General features: G+C 51.9%; 2 protein-coding genes and 1 non-coding gene across 3 annotated transcripts in view; 2 read left to right on the forward strand and 1 right to left on the reverse strand.

Annotated features, from left to right (window-relative positions):
- ADAMTS7 (ADAM metallopeptidase with thrombospondin type 1 motif 7) overlaps positions 1-1839 on the reverse strand; it is a 34802-nt gene extending 32963 nt beyond the window's left edge. The window contains exons 1-2 of the mRNA XM_027902458.1: positions 1722-1839; positions 704-1053 (exon numbers count right to left, since the gene is read on the reverse strand). Coding sequence (XP_027758259.1) covers positions 704-1053; positions 1722-1839 — 468 coding nt within the window. The remainder of the gene's footprint in view (positions 1-703; positions 1054-1721) is intronic.
- A 644-nt stretch (positions 1840-2483) lies between these two features.
- TRNAK-CUU lies at positions 2484-2556 on the forward strand. The gene has a single exon. It is a non-coding gene; the product is annotated as a tRNA-Lys (tRNA).
- Positions 2557-2736: 180 nt separating this feature from the next.
- MORF4L1 (mortality factor 4 like 1) lies at positions 2737-17830 on the forward strand. The gene is made up of 13 exons (XM_027902453.1): positions 2737-2867; positions 4544-4590; positions 6721-6788; positions 8862-8948; positions 9111-9191; positions 11173-11235; positions 13205-13230; positions 13756-13844; positions 13950-14051; positions 14501-14589; positions 15608-15780; positions 16085-16169; positions 17594-17830. Exons 1-13 carry the CDS (start codon positions 2828-2830, stop codon positions 17676-17678), a joined length of 1035 nt encoding a protein of 344 aa, XP_027758254.1. The 5' UTR covers positions 2737-2827; the 3' UTR covers positions 17679-17830.
- Positions 17831-18078: the final 248 nt, after the last annotated feature.

Raw genomic sequence — 18078 nt, forward strand, 5'->3', positions numbered from 1 at the left:
CCCAATGTCCCCTCTAACCCTGCCCTCTGGCAGTGGAAAGCCGTTTATTCAAACACAGAAAGCTTGAAAAACAAACACAGCCCCCACCTGAGAGCAGAAGCAGACCAAGGATCCCATGGAGTTGCCATCCCTCCAAACTGGGAGACACCAGTACAGGCACTGCTGGTGATCGCTCCCTCTGTCCTGTGCCCGTGCTGGGGACACAGTGGGGTTCCCAACCCCAGAGCCCCTGTCATCTCATAGCCCCCTCGGGAACGGGGATCTGCACATCACCAGTTATATGGTACCCTTCCCCCAAAACTGCTGCTCTTCCACACTGTCACCTTTGGAAGCATCTACAGTGGAATAAGGCAGGGGAGAGTTGAGGGAACAGGGAGTAGTTTCAGTCCCCAGGAGCTGTGTTGGCATTAACACCTCCAGCTCCGAGCCCCTCACTGTGCTCCTCACAACCACACATTTATGAACTAGAAGGCAGAGAATCGCTGTCCTTGGGAATTTGGACACAAACAGGGAAACGCAGCCCCAGAGAGTTCCCAAACCGCTGGAATCCATGGGAAATTTACAGTCAGCTCATCTATGGCCACATCAGCCCTACGTGCTGCTGCTGCCAGGAGTTTTGCCATCGCTTTCAGCACAAAGGGGGACCTAGCTCCTGCTATTTCCTTGTGGATTCATGATCCTTACGGATCAGGGCTGTACTTACCAGGCCATCGCAGGTGCTGAGGGCAGCCAGCCCTCCCTCCGCCCGGCTCCGAACCTCCCCGATCATGTGGCAGGGGTTGGAGGTGCGGGGCTGGATCTTGGCGCCGGCGATGCCCCCGAAGCGCCTCTCGCTGACAAACCCCGGGGCCAGGAGGTTCCTGTTGAGGCTCAGGTTGAATTTCAGGGGTTGTCCTTTGTAATGCAGCTCGTAGAAGGCAGGGAACTTGCTCCTGGAGGCGGGAGACCTCCGGTGAAGGGCTCGGTGAGTCAGGTCGTAGGACAAGAAGGATCCGCTCTCGTCAACCTTGATGGGATGAACGATGTCGCTGCCAGGGGGCGGCGGGGGCGGCTCTGGGGAGAGGGGGTGCAGGGGTTACCTGCAGGGCTCCTCACCTGTCCTCTCCCACCCCTTCGTTCCGCTGGATGAACTCCCGGGGCAGGTACCAAACTCCGCTTGGATCAGGTCACTGGTGCCCGCTGGGACGGCACGGAGCAGGGAAGAGCAGGGACCCCACCTCGGGAGCTCAGAGCCGTGGGACAGGGTTAAGGTCAGGGTCAGGGATCGGGTGGGGAGGGACGGGGGGATCGGGCAGCTCCGGAGCTCCGCTCTGCCCGGGCTGGTCCCGCTTGCCCCGCACACACTCCCGCTGCTAAACTCCAGCCGCCAGTAAAGAAACCACCAACCAAACACCGAAATAACCCGCAAAAAATCAAATCCCAGCTAGGGAACGGCGTTCGCACGCCGTCTCCGGGGGCAAAGCAACCCCCGGGCACCGAGCGCCCCGGAGCCTCCCCGGCCGGGGCGCAGCGCGGGAGGAGCGGGAGGAGCCGGGGGGCACCGGGAGCGCCGCGGGGAGCGGGGTCCGACCCTGCCCGGCCCGCCGGGGAAGGGCTGCAGCGCTGGGGGGTACCGGGGTGCGATCCGCGCAGACATCCCCACGTCCCGCGGACATCCCGCATCCATCCCCGAGCATCCCCGCGGACACCCCGCGCGCCCCTCCCGCGGTCCCCGCGCGGACCTGTCCCCGCGGTACCCGCAGCCGCGCCCGCGGCCAGCGGCAGGCCGGGCAGGCCGGGCAGGAGGGGCAGGAGGGGCAGCAGGGGCAGCAGGGGCAGGAGCCCGGCCGGGGCCGCCATGGCTGCGGCGCTGGGGGCTCCCGCGGCAGGGGCGGCGGGGGGGCGGGGCTCTGGGCATGGGGGGCGGGGCTCTGGGCATGGGGGGCGGGGCTCTGGGCCTGAGGCGGGGCTCTGGGCTTCGGGGGCGTGGCTCTGATCATGGGGAGGGGCAATTCCACTCGAGGGCGTGGCTCCGGGCTCCGGGCGGGCAGCGCGCGCTGCCGGCGCTCGGCACGGCCCGAGCGCGCCCCCTGGCGGTGCTCCCAGCGCGCTCCGCTGCGAGGATGGCGGTGGAAAAGGAAACATTTCGGCGGATTTTCGTTGAAAAATGGGAAGGGATGCTTGGGCGATGCCGCCATGTCCCCCCAGCCGGGGCTACCTCTCGCTGCCTCTCAGGTTTAAACGAACCGGGAGCGCAAACGCGCGATAACTTGGTGCCATTAAATACCCCTCCGGAGCCTGCTCGTGGCCCCCACACTCCACAGCTTTGCCGGGAGAGCCACGCCTGCCCCGCCACCCCTGCCAGCTTCGAGAGGGGATGTGTGTTTAATTAGGCGATGAGGTAATACACAAATGAGCGGGGGCCACGCGCGCCCTCTGGCGGCCGCAGCGCGGGGCGCGCGGGGCGGTGCCGAGTGCCGAGGACGTTGCTCGCAGATCGCAGCGCCCGGCTAGCTCAGTCGGTAGAGCATGGGACTCTTAATCCCAGGGTCGTGGGTTCGAGCCCCACGTTGGGCGCATTGAATTTTTTTTCCCCTCTTACCTTTTCCTTTTTTTTTTTTTTTTGTCATTCTTTTCCCCCTCTCTCTCGCAGCTCGCGGTCCCGGCGGCCCGCACGGCACCCCCGGCGCGGTGCTGTGGCCCGCACGGCGCGCAGCGGGGCGGGGATGGCCCGGACTCCATGTCCCGCCATGCCCGGGGCGCGGCTGCGCGGCGGGGCCGGGCCGGGATGCGGCGCGGGCGCTGAGGCCCCGCGGGGAGCGGGCGGAGCAGGGACCGGCCCTTATAAATGGCGCCCAAGCAGGACCCCAAGCCCAAATTCCAGGAGGGTGAGTGTGAGGGGAGCGGCCGGGGGGCCCTGCCAGGGGCCGGGGGGGGGTCCCGCGGGGCCGCGGCAGCCGCAGGTCGGTGCCCGCTGCGGCGATTTGCACCCAGCGCTCGCTCGGGCTTTGGGGGTGATCCGGCTCCAACCCCTCGCTGCTCAGCCCTGAAGGTGTGGGGATTCGTGGGGAAGCCGAATCCCCGCAGTCTTTGTCCCTTCCTGCGCCTCCTCTGTCCCCCCAGCGGGCCGCGGGCCCTTCCCCGCCGCTGGTGCTGGGAATGCCCTTTGGTTCCTTCGCCTTCCCTTCCAGTGCCAGCGATCGGCCTGGACCTTCCCTGGCTGAGGCTGCCGGAACGCCCCGGGGCTGCCAGGGGGGGATTTTCCTGCATTTGAAGGGTTTCTGTTTCCCCGAGAGGGAGCTCAGTGCAGGGGGGTGGATGGAGGCAGCGTTGGGATCGCAGCCGTGCTGGAATCCATGTTTGCCACTAAGCACCGGGGTTTGGGGGGAATAAGGGTGAATCGGGCTTCTTGCGAGGCTTTTTCTGCCTGTATTTCGATTTCTAGGTGATGATTGTGGTTGGTAGTGATATAATCAAGAGAAATAAAAATAGTAATACAGGAAGGGGGCTGCCCCATCCCTGGAAGTGTCCAGGGCCAGGCTGGACGGGGCTTGGAGCAACCTGGGATCCCACCTTGGCAGGGGTGGGATGGGATGGGGTGGCCTTTGGGATCAGGGATAGGTGTGGCTGTGTCGCTGCAGTGTGTGGATTCACAGGAGAGGCTGCAGTGAGGGAGGGAGAGCCTGCCAGGTTATCATGGAGACAAAGAATGCCCAACACATTTGTGTGATTTTAAAAATAAGTATTTCGCAGTAGCCATAGACATCTCACCTAGAAAACATTGAGCAACAATTGAAATAGAGGGGTGTTTCCACCAGCACTTGTAAGCACAAGTGACAAAGGAGGGGAATAATGTCACCTCTGATTGTCAGCCATAATTATATTGACGTTTGCTTTCTTTAAATAAAAGTACTGACTGTGTCATGTATCAAAATGGGCACTTCTGTGAGAACCTTTCTAAATCTTTTGCTTTCTTGATACACAGAAGCATTTTGTAGTTCTGCAGCTCATCTCCCCAAAAATGTGAGGCACTGCAGCTTCCAGAAGGAAACATCTAGGCTCGGGTATCCTGTGCTAAGTACACTGAAATTCCTGCAGTGTAACCACACAGTAAGCCCTTGCCATGGAGGAGAAAAAAAGCAGGCTGAAGGACAGTCTCATCCTGCATAAACCCCTCAAAGTGAACGGTTCCTGTTGCTGTTCACAGAGCCAGCACTGCTCCATCCCACACATCGGATGGGGAAGTGTGGGGGGGTGTCTCTTCCTGACTGCACTGAGCTGGGAATACCAGTGGGCTGTGTGGAGCCTGGGTGTTCTGGGGTCTGCAGCTGGAACTGGAGGCTTTGAGGGAGTTACGTGTGTGCCAGCCTTGCAGTGGGACGTGGGAGTGTCGATGGAGGGGCAGGGATGTGAGTTTTGGTGGCAGTTCCCAGCCGAAGTCCCCAGCTGCCCTGCCACTCTCTGGGCAGGCCTGGCATGGTGTGTGTGCTGCTGGCCTGGGTGACACATGGTATGGAAATGGCACTGTGGTGTTCTGAGATGTTTTTCTGGACCTCTCTTCCAGGTGAGCGGGTGCTTTGTTTCCATGGACCTCTCCTTTATGAAGCAAAGGTAAGTGTGGCAGCTCATTGCTGCAGGGGGTTCTCACTGCCCCCAGGAAAATAAAGAATTGGTTTAGTTTCCCTGCTGTGCCTCGCAAGGTGGGATCAAGGACTGAAATGAAAATTAATGAAAACCTGATGATGTGTGAGATTTTAAATCCTGCAGCTTTATATTATTGAAAAATTTCAGGAAACCCAGTGGTGCTGCCCAGTTATTCTGGTAGACTCCCAAAGGCTGGTGGTTTCACATGTTGGAATATCCCATAGAGCCGTGTTCCCAGAACACTGGGATGCATTTGCACCTGCAGGACTTAGAGCTGCTGGATTACAGCCATAAAGGAAGTGGCATTCCCAGTTCTGGTTCCCAGTTCTGTCTCTTTAACCACACAAACCTGCACTGCAGCTCTGTGATCTGGAGGGTGACCCTGCTGCCTCAGGTTTGCTGGAGGTACAGCTCTGGATTTGCCTGCTGAAATGGAAAAAAGGGCTCCCGTAGCTCTCTCTGGGTTAGAGGACTTGCAGAAATTCCTGGGGCACCTCAGACAGGGATTGAAATCCATTAGGATTTAGTGTCATGTTAGCTGATGGGGCAGCTTCAGAGGGGTGGTGACAGGGAAGCACTTGGTCTTCTCCTGCTGTGTCCCTCCTCTGTATCCAGAGTGGGATTTCAGCAGGGTCTGGCTCTGCCAACCTGGTGCTGGAAGGGATTTCCCAGCTGGCAAGAAGCTTTTGGCCGGCTGTTTACATAGGAGTGGATCTTCCTGAGTTCCTGTCCTGGCAGAATGAACTTAAACCGTTTTACAATTATAATTCATTTACTTAGAAGGGTTTAATTTTAAAAGGGGCTCTGTAAGTAGTAATTAATAATAACCTTCTCTTTCTTCCTGTTCCTTTGATCTGTTTCTCCTCAGTGACTCTCAGTCCAGGGGTGGTTCTGTTCCTGCCCACGTCCCGGGTGTCCCTCAGCAGAGTGGTCAGGGAAGCCCTTGTTTGTGTTAGAGGAGTGTGAGGAGCTGTGGCAAACAGGAACTGTTTGTACACCTCTGCAGCGCAGAGTTAAATGACACTCACTGGAAACACTTCTGACCTCCAGCAAGGAAAATGTTTTGCTACAGAAATACACTTGAGTCACCTTTTGCTTTGTGCTCAGCCCTTTTGTTCTTCAGGACAAGTGGAGACAGGCACGGCCTGTGTTGGGCTGGGTTTAATTTCAGGCTGTCAGAAGGAGCCACTGGTGCAGTCCTGGCTCCAGCAGGAGCAGCATAACCTCACTCCCAGGTGCAAGTCTGGAGAGCCTGAGTTTAAGCTCCATATGTGGCATTTGGGAGATGGTTACTGGAATATGATGTTCCTCCCTGTTGGCAGGTTTTTTTAATTAAAAAGGGTACATCACACTGTGTTCTTGAGAAAATGCTGTATAGCAGAACACTATGTAACACTTAGGGTGATTCAGTATGGCAGGAAAATAGCAATTATAACTTCTGTGAGTAGTTCTGACTTCAATGGGGGGAAAAAGTCCTTAAAGAGGAACCAAAAGCTGGAGCCACAGAGGGTCATTGTTCCTGTTTTACAGCTCCCTTGTTCTGTCACTGGCGAGTGGCACCTGTACCTCAGCATCTCCAGGACAGGACTGTGACTTTGTGGGTGAAGTGCTGAAGGTGGTGGATTTAATTTACACAGCCGGGAAGTTCAGGGACCTGTGGTGGGCACAGAACTGACCTAGCTGGGGTTATGTTCTTTCTGTTCTGGGCTGGTTTTTTCAGGAAGAGGCCTGTCCCTGGCTGGGTTGTTGATGTGGCTGTGGTTGCTTGAGCTGTATCCATAGGCCAGTCTTCTGATGGAAAGGCTTTGGCTCGCCTGGAGCAGGAAAGTGGCTTCTTGGCTACCCCTGGGGCATCCTCAGGGGTTCTGGTCCCGCTCCTGAGGGAAGGAATCCCTCTGGAGAGCTTTGCTTTGCCCTTCCCAGTCCATCACTAGGCAGTGATGTGGGTTGGAGAGCAGTGCCTGCTGTGGAACAGCTGCCAGGACTCCAGGGGCTTGCATGGAAATCTCTTTGCTCAAACTGGAAGCTAAAAAAGCAAAACTCATTCCAGTCTCCTTGTTGTCTTTGGGGCTGACTGACCTTTCCTCTCTCTTCCAGTGTGTAAAGGTTGCCATAAAGGACAAGCAAGTGAAATACTTTATCCATTACAGTGGTTGGAATAAAAAGTAAGTATTGCACAAAACGAAAGCAGAATTTCTTTTCCCTTCAGAGGAGACAGCTGGGTGGACCAACTGCCAATGTCCCTGGTGTGGGGAGGTTCTCTGAGGCCAACCTAATGGTTTTATACCTGAGCTGATGATTTATAGTAACACAAAGAAAACATTGCCAAACTAACCATCTCCTGCAGAGCCTGGGGTGTAAGGGAAGTGATGGGAATAACACTCACTGTAATTCCTCACTGGCAGAAGTGTCTGTTGTGAAAACGTCCTTGTTATGTGCTGGTAGAAGAGGCAACTCCTGCCGAGGTGGAGCAAAACTGCACTCAAATACCCTGCACTTGACTTTTATCCCACGTTTGGCAGCAGATTTTGGGGAAGCACAGCCTGCTGAGGGCTGTGTTCAGCAGGGGAGGGCTGGCTGAGCCCTTCACAGGGGCAGGTGTAGCCTGTGCTTCAGTTCCAGCCTCCCTTCACAAAGCAAACTTCCTCTTCCCTCCTGCAGAAGCAGCAGGATTTTGGGTAGAGGTTGCTGAAAATGAAAGGTGACTCTGAAATCAATGATGAGGCCATTAAGGGTGAAAACTTCCAGGAGACTGCTGTATTGATACACTTTTTTTGGTTTTATGTTCTGCCACTCAGTTGGAACTTAGGAAAAGTGGAGTTTTGCCTTAGTGATGAAAAGCTTCAGCTCCTCAGCCTCAGGAGGCTCAGAGAGCAGCTTCCTGTTGGCTTTGGTTTTGTTTCAGTGCTGAAGACTCTCGGTCACAACTCTCCTGGTCTCACTGATGTGACTCAAAGCTGAACGTGGTGTTTTCTGTGTGACTTTAATTGCAGCTGCTCACCCTCCAGCCAGAGGGCAGGGACCAGCCCCAGGAGCACAACCAGCCCGTGTGGCTGCTGTCTGTTGATGAGGCAGCAAACATCTGGTCCTTCCTCCCCTGGTTCATCCCGAGGGAGGCGCCGGAACTGCTGTCCCCATCCCGCTTTTCTTGCTTGTGCTGCCTTTCTTTGCCTTCAGGCTCCCCATTACCAACATTAAAAGTGGCAGTGCTGCGAGAGCCAGGCAGCTGGGGCTCTGTGACCCCCTCATTTGGGGTTCTCTGACTATGGGCCTTTGCTAATTGCTTGACTTCCCACTCCTTTTTGCCAACATCAACAGTCAGGACACAGAAAGGTTTCCTCCCCATGCAGTGCCATGTGTCACCTGGTTACACAGCACTTCCTGAGGGTCTCTGCAGTCTACAGGCAGGAGGGAGGTAATTAAATGGCTGCCAAAGCACTACCCGAAAAGCAGCAGCTTTGGGTACAGCTGGAGTGGTTTCTCTGTAATTTCTGGATGCTGAGCTTGCCTTGCCTTTACATCTGAAGGCCTGTAGCAAGATTGGTTTGGCCACTCCAAAGCTGGCACCTGTTGGGAAATGACACAGAACTCCACAGAAAGAGCTTTAACTTCAGAATATCCTGGCCACTTTTAATGTGTTTTATTTGAAATAAACTGTCAGATTGCTCAGATGATCCACTCTTGGTCAGAGTGGAACTGCTGCTCGTAATGGCGATTTCCCCAACACCTCTTCTCTTAAATTGTTCAGATTCTTCAAATATTCATTCCATCTTGGTTTCCTTCACAGACAGAAATCAGAGCTCTTCTCCTTACAGTAAGATCTTATTGCTGAATTTGTTAACCTATAAAAATGTTGGAATAGATAAAGGAAACTTGCTTCTGAATATATTATGGCTGCAGGTGTCCCATAATTTAGCAAGCATGGATTTTTTTTTTTTTTTTCCTGTGATGCTTCTTTTGAGTTAAAGTCAGTCCTCTCCCTCCTGAATTGCCCATCTTCAAGTTTGGGAAATTCTTTGGAAATGCCTGAGGGTTACACTTCCCTAGAAAAACCATTCCAGCTTCAGTCAGTGGGGAATGTGTTTGGTGACTTCCACCTTGAGCTGTGCCAGTCCATGACTTGACACAAAAGCAGTTTAGTCCCAAATTCTGTGAAGCTTTGAATTGACTGTTGTGTGTAGAGTGCAATTGTTCTTGAAGTTTTTGAGTGATCATCCTGTATTTTGACTTTCTTGCAGCTGGGATGAATGGGTTCCAGAAAGCAGAGTGCTCAAATACGTGGATACCAACCTGCAGAAACAAAAAGAACTTCAAAAGGCCAACCAGTGAGTAATTTTGGTAGAAAATCCTTCTCAGAAAATATATTTAAGAGCTTCCATCCAACAACTACATATCAAGGGAAGTTAGTGAGTTTAAAAAAACAAAACAAAACAAAACCAAGCTTGTTTTCCATTAAAGTCTCATTTATGAATTTCCTCTTTTTAAAGGGAACAATATGCAGAGGGGAAGATGAGAGGAGCTGCTCCAGGCAAGAAAACTTCTGGTCTGCAGCAGAAGAATGTTGAAGTGTAAGAAGGTTTTTATTTTAAAAAGAACACACAAAACAACCCCCAAGCCCCCACCCCAAACAGCTCTTAAACCTTTGCTTGCCTGTTTTACTCTTGATCTGCAGGATTTTTCTTAGAAGGGCTCTGCAGGTTAAATTCCATTTCTTGTGGCACAGCCCCTGCAAGAGCTGTGTTACATGATGTCAAAAAGGCCTTTGTTGAAGTATTTTATGAAACTGCCTTTGGATGGTGAAGAGTTCAGGACTGAATGAGGGCTCTGAGTAAACACATCCTACATTTTTTGCACTCTGTTCCTCCTGAGTTGGTGACCTGACACTCAAAAAGTGGTGGTTCCTCATAAGTCTTGTGTCTCTCAGTGAAATCAGTTTCCATATAGAACTTCCCACTTGTTCCAGGCTCTGCAGGCACTTGGGAATCAAATCCTTGCACTGCCTTCTCACTGCAGAATTACCAAAACTGCATTTAAAGAGTCTGTTTGGCTGGTTTGGACAAAACTAACCCCATACTCTATTAAAAATGGGTTTGCATCTTAACAGTCCAGAAGCAAGCTCAGACATTTATTGGAAAAATTAATTTGAGGGTGTAACTGCCAGATTTTTCACTGCATCCTTTTGGTTTCCAGAAGAGGTGTCGTGGTAGATTCTCACACAGTCAGTGCAGCTCTGCTGCTTTGCTCGTTTGTCACCAAACTCCTCTGTTTGGGGCAGTGCTTCACTTAATTATGGAGAGGGTCATTACTTATGGGATGTTTTGAATTCCTGACTCCATTTATGATTCTGGTGCTCATGGGGAAGCTGCTGAAATGGCATCAGTTCTTCAGAAGTGGATTTGGCAGCAGCCTGAGATTTCACGTGTCGTTTGTGGGCAGCTTTGTCCTGAACCATGACTCACTGCTTTGAGAAGGGCAGCAGCGGTGGGGTCAGCGAGCTGGTTTTTGCTCTGGCTGCTGAAGCAGTTTCACTTTGGGATTAGTCAAAGCCTAGCCCAGGCTGCTGGTGTCTGGAGTGGGGAGCCAGTGGATCTGGCTGATCCCCAGAGCTGGGGGTGCTCCCCTGTGCTCTGCTGGGGCTCCCAGGGCCTCCAGCACCACGTCAGGTTGTGCTCTGTCAGCTCAGCACCAACCTCTGACAGGGCCCAGGCACTGCCTGTCTCCTTCTGGAGGTGAAAAAACCCAACCCACCTCTCTGTGTAGACAGTTGATAATGATTGTCATTAAAATCTAATCAAACCAGGTCTAAATGATGACCATTACTAATTTGGGTGCTTAAGGGGCTGTCACACTGGAGTTGCCTCCCAGGTGAGTAATCCCAGGTGTAAGCCTGACAGGGGCAGGGGTGACTCAGTTGTCAGTGAGTCGTTTGTACTACAGGGAGCGTGGCAATGGTAACTGCAGAGCAGGGTCCAGCTTGAGACCCCAGGCAGCTCAGGCTGAGAGCAGGGGGAGTTGTTTCTGGCTGAGTAAACACCAAGTGTTAACCTGGGCCTAAAGTCAGAGCTGGCCTAATCCTCTCACCCACACCTGATGTTGTGTCCAAGGGAGACCCAGTGGCAAAAATGACTTTGTTTTAAGCCCCTGTGAAGCTTAAAGCACGTTACCAGGTCTGACTTCACTCCTGGTTGAAACAAGCTTTGGAAAGGGCCTGGCTTGGCTTTCTGCTGCCACCACTGTCCTCAGCTCTTGTGCTTGTCTCCAGCAGAGCAAGGCAGACATAAGGTAGTTCTCTGAAACTGGTATTTCACTGACTGTAAAAACTGATTCCTTGGTGATGGATTTTGAGCTGTGAGGGGGGGAGAGGGAAAGCTGTTGCTGGAGCAGCAGCCTGGCCTGGGGGAGGTGGGTTAGAACAGGTCCCGTGTTGTTGCCGTGGTCTTGCTGCTCATCTCTGGCCAACAGCACAAGCAGTGCTTACCAAAGGGGGAGGAAATGCCTGGAGCCACTGGAAGGCTGAACACCAGGCCTGACACTGCCTCTTACCCGCAGGTTTTTCCGCCGGGATGGAGCCCACACTGTTTGCTGTCTGGAGACCCCTGCCATCTCCACACGGTGAGTGAGGGGGGGCTGGCACACCGGGACTCGTGTCCTGCACTCCAAACCTCTTTGCCTCCCTGCACTTCCTGTAGGGACTCTCTGAGTCCTCAGCTGGGTAATGTAAGTTTGGCAGCAGTGGATTGGTTTGATGGTAGATTTATTTAAAACCAGCATCGGCTGTTTTTTCTGCTAATACAAGTCTTGTTGTTGACCTGAACGTGCCCAGGTGTGTTCTCTGCCTGGCTAGGGGCATCCCCTGCTCCCTTGGCACAGCTGGTGGCTCTCCCAGGCATTCCAGGCCCTCAAATGCCATCCACCATCCAAACCCTGCCGGTTGTGCAGGGCTGGGGCAGCTCTGGGACCGGCTCAGGCTGGAGGTTCCTTCCCCTCCTCCTCTCTGGCCACCAGGAACGTGTGCTCAGAGGGAACCAGTGAGTCAGGCCAGAGATGCTCTCCCCAGACACTTCTGTGCTTCCAGCACTCTGTGACTGAGGGACCTCAGAGCTGGAGGCTGTGTCCATGTGGTGGTTTAATGTCCCTGCATGGGACTGTCTTATATTTATCTAGTAACTTCTGAACCCTTTGGACTTCTGGCCTCCCCATCACCTTCTGGCAGCCTGTTCTCTTTTTGAAGAGGTGAGGAAGGAGGAGGATGACTCCTGTCATTTTAATGTCTGCTGCTCTGGGGCTTTTTGGTGTTTTTCATCTGTCTTGGGGAAAAGACTGCTCAGTTCTTCAGGCTTCACCTTTTATTGTTGTGATCCCCCCACCACATTCCCCCTCTTAGTTTGATCTGTGAGACCTTCAGCACCTCCCACCTCTGTTCAAGCTTTTAATTAAAATTCTTTCCACAGAAGCTTCTTTGAGGCTTCCATGGTACTTTTCAGATTTGTTGTCCAGTTCAGTGACAAATGGCAGTGAAGGGAGAAGAAACAGGGGAGTGCACAGCTGGGCTGTGGAAAGAGGAGGCAGTGCAAGCTTGGGGCTTCTGTTCCCACGTGGTTGTGAAGTGCCACTAAAGGGTGTGTTTAACCCATCCTAGGTGGGTTCAATCTCTTGTGCCCCTTCAGGACCTGCATTCCACTTGTCCTTGCAGGAAAGGGTTACCTGCAGCATGAGGCACCTGCATGGTCCTGTTCAGCTTTATACTTGAGAAGGACTTTGTGTTATTTATTTTATATTGCCCCTCTGTTCCAGTGGTTAAAACTCTGCTTCTGTTCTAATGCTTAACATAATTTTTGTCTTGTGACTTTAATTCTGGGAAGAACTCCCTGTTCCTCCCTGTTTACTTTAGGTTTGGAAGAAAAGCCTTTCAATACACCAGTCCACTGTCAGTGACTTCACTTGGCCACTGCTCCTTCTTCCTGGACAGATGAGCTTTATTCTGCCCCCAGTTTCAGCCTAATGCTCATTTGACATGAAGTTTAGAAAACAAAACCAAACAGCCCTTACTCTTTGTATCTTCAGCCCTTCCTGGGGACTCTGCCTGGTTCCTGGCCCAGATAAACCCAGCTCAGAGCCTGGAAACGAGTCACTTGAGGTAGTGGTGAATTTGCAAGGAAATAATCTTGTACTGGGTAATGAGTTTTGTCCACACAAACTGTTTTTTGAGCAGCTGAACTGGCCTGCCGTTAGCAGGGAGAAAATTGAGACATGACTAGTTTCTTTGTCCCATATTCTGTTTGAAATACAGAAATAAAAGATCTACAAATCTAGTGTAGCTCTCCAGGAGCACTTGGGAAGGACAAAACATCCAAAGAAAAGGTGACTTGTAACCTGTTACATGAAAAATCTTGTAGTATTATAACTGTGAAGGGAAGTCTTAGCTGATATTTCTTTCCTGTGTTTTTATCTAAACATTCCCCAGGCCCCTGAGTATCTGCTCCTTGTGCTGAACTCGGTGGACAATTGTTCTGGCTTTCTGCTTTGGCTTCCTTAAGTACCACTCTCTTGATATTTGCAATACTTTGTGTTCTTTTTGCAGGAAAACAAAAAAGAACAAGCAGAAAAGTAAGTATGTACTTTGTATGTAAGTGGATCCCCTCAGTGAAGGATTCTTAGCTGGAAAGACCTTCAATCTGTCGCTTGCTGTTGCCTTGTGCTGCCCCTCCCGCGCTCCTGGGTCCCTCCCTGCCCAGGAGGGGTGCACAGCCTTCTGCTCTGCACAAAATCTGCTTTGGTCTGTCAGGATCTTGACCTCCTGCAGATTAAAAGCAAAGTGGGATCTCCATGGATCTGAGGAAATAACTTCATAAGTCAGACTTCTGTTTTCTTGCTGAGCTGGAGGTGGGACACAGCTGCAGAGCTGAGCTGCTGGGCCCAGACACTGTGCTAGAGAATATTACACACAGTGACACCTTGCTTTGGCTTCAGTGCAGAAACCTCCACCTGCAGTTTAAACTGTCCCAAACCTGGGACTTGCAGAGCACAAAACCCAGCCAAAGCAAGAGGTGATCTGAGGGAGATCTGAGTCTGAGATCCTTGCTGTAAATCTCTCCCGGTGTTTGTCAGTGATGAGGTCTGTGTTCTGCACAGCTCCAGGCATTGGAGAGGGGAGCAGCACCAGCGAGACTCCCCAGCCCCCGAGGAAGAAAAGGGCTCGAGTAGATCCCACGGTGGAAAGCGTGAGTGTCTTCCATTCCCCCCCAGGGCTTGGGGCAGGAAACAGGAAGGGGGCTGTGCCCACCATTGTTGCCTGGGAGTAAGGAGTGTGGCTTTGCCTTTCTCAGGAAGAAACATTTATGAACAGAGTTGAAGTAAAGGTGAAGATCCCAGAAGAGCTGAAGCCATGGCTGGTAGATGACTGGGACCTGATCACCAGGCAGAAGCAGGTGACTTGGCAAGAGAACAGTTTGGGCCATCCCACACGTGTAAAAATCATGGTCCAGTCTGGGGGAGCATGTGTACGCCTGTGACTCTTGGCATGACTTTATTTAACTCTAATTCAGTAGTTCATCATCAGGTTGCTGTTGAGCAGCACGAGAGTTAAATGGAAACATGGATATAGTTGTAGAATCCTGGATGGCTTGGGTGGGAAGGGACCTTAAAGCCAATCTCATTCTACTCCCTGCCATGGGCAGGGACACCTTCCATAGCCCAGGGTGCTCAGGTTGGTTGGGGTTCTGTTTGTCCATTAAAACAGTTGGGGGTGTTCCTTTAATAACACTGCTGTTTTCAGTTTAGAAATGCCCTTGTGTGCATTGGTTTCAATTCAGCTTCCAGGTATAAATGTCTGCAAAAATGAGGCAACTTGTATTTGTTCTGTTTTCCTTCTTTGCAGCTCTTCTACCTTCCTGCCAAGAAGAATGTTGACTCCATTTTAGAGGATTATGCAAACTACAAAAAATCCCGAGGAAATACTGATAACAAGTGAGTTGTGGCCATTCCCAGCCCTAAACACTTCTTTTGCTGTTGTTGTTGGACTTGGAAAATTGAGAAAACTTGTGAAATGTGGCCCAGCCCAATGTTCAGCATCCTGTTCCAAGACCAAGGTGATAGAGGAGTTTAGAAATCTTGAGGGGGTAATTCCAGACTGCATTTCTGCTTTCTGGGTATTATATATCTGCTTCTCTCCCTTTTCCCAAGCCCTTTCCTGAGGGAAGATGATACAAACAGCCCAGAAAAGCTGCCTGGTAGGTGAGCTCAGAGCTCCTGGGCTCCCTCCCAGGCACAGGGGCAGGGAGGTGCATGAGGACTTGTAAAACATTCAGATGAGCAGAGCTAATTACTCCTTTGTAATTACCCCAGCAGTCAGCCCTGACCAAAAACAAGGTGTGTTTATTCTGAGGGAAGCTTTCCTGTTTGAAAGGGAGAGAGAACAGAGAGGGGAAGTCATTTTCTGCCATTCAGGAGGAGGTAGATTGTTGACTTGTCAGGGTGTTTTAACCCCCTTTGATGTGATTGTTGTGAATGCGCTGGCAGGGTGGAGTGAGGGCTGGGCTTCTCAGTGTCACTAATTCCTGTGCAGGCAGGGTGAACTGCAGGAATATGGCAGGAGAGGCCTGGGAAGCAGGGATCAGGTGCCTGACATATTGAGGGCTGTCCCTCTCTGTTAGCAGGAGTTCAGTCCAACTTTCAAAGTGTTGTGAGTTGGGATGAACTTGGGTGAAAAGAGAAGAGCTGGTGAGTGTCCCTAAAATCCTGCCTGTTCCTTTGGAAGGGCTGCTCCAAGAGTTCATCTCTCTGAGTGGGTGACTAAAAACAAGGCTGCTCTTGGTTTGCCTAAATCCTGAGTTCAGAACAGCCCATTTTTAAGGGAGGTCTGGAAATGCACCACTCCCCGTGGCTGTACACTGTGAGGTCTCCAGACTAATTTCCTTGGAAGATCTGAAGGCCTGTACAAGATCCTCATCCTTGGAGCAAGGCTGGCAGTGTTCTGTGCCCCCAGGGAATACGCTGTCAACGAGGTGGTGGCTGGAATTAAGGAGTATTTCAACGTCATGCTGGGAACTCAGCTGCTCTACAAGTTTGAGAGGCCCCAGTACGCCGAAATCCTGGCGGATCACCCCGATGCTCCCATGTCTCAGGTCTACGGTGCCCCACACCTCCTGAGGCTGTTTGGTGAGTACCACCCCGGGAGGGTGAGGAACAGCAGTTGGAAGGATTCAGACAAGTCTGCTGCCCTCCTGAGTCTGTGACAGGCAGCTCTGGATCCTGGGTTCACTCTTTACTCCAGTATCCGGAATGCTCAGAGCCATCGGGGGCTTTGGAGTGGAAATGGGCTTTTAGCACTCTAGTTGAGCTTGTACATATCGGAGTAGGTTTGCTGGGCTGCTTTTCTGTGCTGCTGTGAAGGTCTGGGCTGTTCTTCAGTCCCTGCTGAAGCTGTTGCTGTGAGTAACCAGTGCTCCTTCCTTTGGAGCAGTGCGGATCGGGGCCATGCTCGCCTACACGCCTCTGGACGAGAAGAGCCTGGCTTTGCTGCTGAACTACCTGCATGACTTCCTAAAGTAAGTACTGGGAAGGTCTTGCAGCAAGAAAGGCAAAGTTCAGGAAGCACAGGCTGTTACTGCTGCCTGTTTTCAGTGAATTGGGTGATTTGGGGCCTGTGTGGGGGATCTTCCCAGTGAAGTTTTGACTGCCGTACAGGAGCACAGTAAGACTGGGTTTAATTCCCTCCTGTTACACCAAGATGATTCCTAGTGCCAGGAAAAGGGGGAGTGGCTTCCCACTGCCAGAGGGCAGAGTTAGATGGGACACTGGGAAGGAATTCTTTCCTGGGAGAGTAGGCAGGCCCTGGCACAGGCTGCCCAGAGAAGCTGTGGCTGCCCCTGGATCCCTGGAAGTGTCCAAGGCCTGGTTGGACGGGGCTTGGAGCACCCTGGGATAGCAGAAGGTGTCCCTGCCCATGGCAGGGAGTGGAACAGGATGAGCTTTAAGGTCCCTTCCAACACAAACCATTCGTGGATTCTGTTAGTCTGCCCTTCTAAACAGCCCAAATCTGCTACTTTTTTCAAAATAAATGCTTCAACTTTTATTTCTAGTTGCTATAAAAAGCAGATGATAATTCCAGCAAGCTGTTCAATTACACAATAGTTGCTCAACAGCAATTGAGCAAATATTTAAAAACTGATGAACTTTACGGATGTTTTTTCTGGGACAGACAGTCACTGGAGCTTTAGTGTGCTTGTGCTGCAACCCTGTGGCTGTGGGATATCTTGGAGGAAAACTCCATCCTGAATGATAATAAAAGGCTTTAATGTGAAATAGGATGAGCTTTAAGGTCCCTTCCAACCCAGACCATTCCAGGATTCTGTGATTGGATAAACAACTGGAAGTTGAAAGAAAACCCTCAGTAAATCCAGGATGAGCCTTGAGTAGATCCTGGTCTTTTGGGCCAGTCTGAGGTAAATGCAGGTGCTGAACAGCTTTGGCTGTAAAGGCAGGAATGTGAAGCCAGTGCCCAGAAATCCCTGAATCCGTTTGATGAGAGTTAAGGGCACATAACGTTTATCTTTGGCCATTCCTTGTTCTGCCATCATTCACTCAGCCCCTGAGGTTCCCTATTTGTGCAGGCAGAACTCCCTGGAGTCCTGTTCCCTGACCCTGCTCCTTTCAGTAGATCAGTACTAGATGTACTGCAGCTGCCTGAACCTCAAATGTCAGCTGTTTCATCTTATTAATCCTGACTTCACCTGGAGCCAGAGCAGTTTGACAGCTTGTTTGGAATTGATTTTGGTTTTTAATTGATTTTTTGGCCTGAGCTGTCAAATGTGGAGTTAACCTGACACAGCTGGTGTGAGTGGCTACACGAGAGATTTGTGCTGCTCAAATCCCATCCTGTGGTCTGGAGTGACACTGGAGGACTCACGTGGTTCTGAACAGTGGAGAATTTGGGCAGGAAGGTGATGTGATGTATTTGTTATTTCTGTAGGTATTTAGCAAAGAACTCCTCTGCGTTGTTCAGTGCCAGTGACTATGAAGTGGCCCCTCCGGAGTACCACCGGAAAGCCGTGTAATCCCAGTCTGGATCCCTGTAACTGTCCACTTCTGCATCCTGTCCTTCACCTCCCCACTGCACAGCTCCTGCACAGCCCTGGCAACATGAGGTGAACAAAGTTGTGTGAGGTGGAGCTGGCGTGTAAAGTTGTGAGGATTTCTCGTCCCCGCTGGGCGCTCTGGGCTGTTCCTGGCTCGCTGTGTGCGGTGGGGGGATGGAAGGGAATGTGTTTGGTGTGTCTGTGTATGAACTCCCTGCTCGTAGGGCTGCTCTGAACGAGGCCTGGCCTCACTAACCCGCTTTATTCCATAGTCCAGCAGACCCCTGGGGCTGTGTCACCTGTGTTGGTGCTATTGACTGTCTGACCCAACCCATTGACGTGCTGGTGCTAAAAGTTCCATGTTCGGTCCATAAATGTT

This window comes from Empidonax traillii, unplaced genomic scaffold, assembly GCF_003031625.1.
Source record: "Empidonax traillii isolate 1590-97213 ecotype Southwest subspecies unplaced genomic scaffold, ASM303162v1 scaffold876:size463933, whole genome shotgun sequence".
NCBI classification, from domain to species: domain Eukaryota; kingdom Metazoa; phylum Chordata; class Aves; order Passeriformes; family Tyrannidae; genus Empidonax; species Empidonax traillii.

Excerpts from the sequence above, each read along its gene's own strand:
- MORF4L1 (XM_027902453.1), top strand. The coding sequence starts at position 2,828 with ATGGCGCCCAAGCAGGACCCCAAGCCCAAATTCCAGGAGG. Across the intron at positions 6,789-8,861 it reads TACAGTGGTTGGAATAAAAA|CTGGGATGAATGGGTTCCAG; the intron begins GTAAGTATTGCA and ends ACTTTCTTGCAG. Across the intron at positions 15,781-16,084 it reads ACACCTCCTGAGGCTGTTTG|TGCGGATCGGGGCCATGCTC; the intron begins GTGAGTACCACC and ends CCTTTGGAGCAG.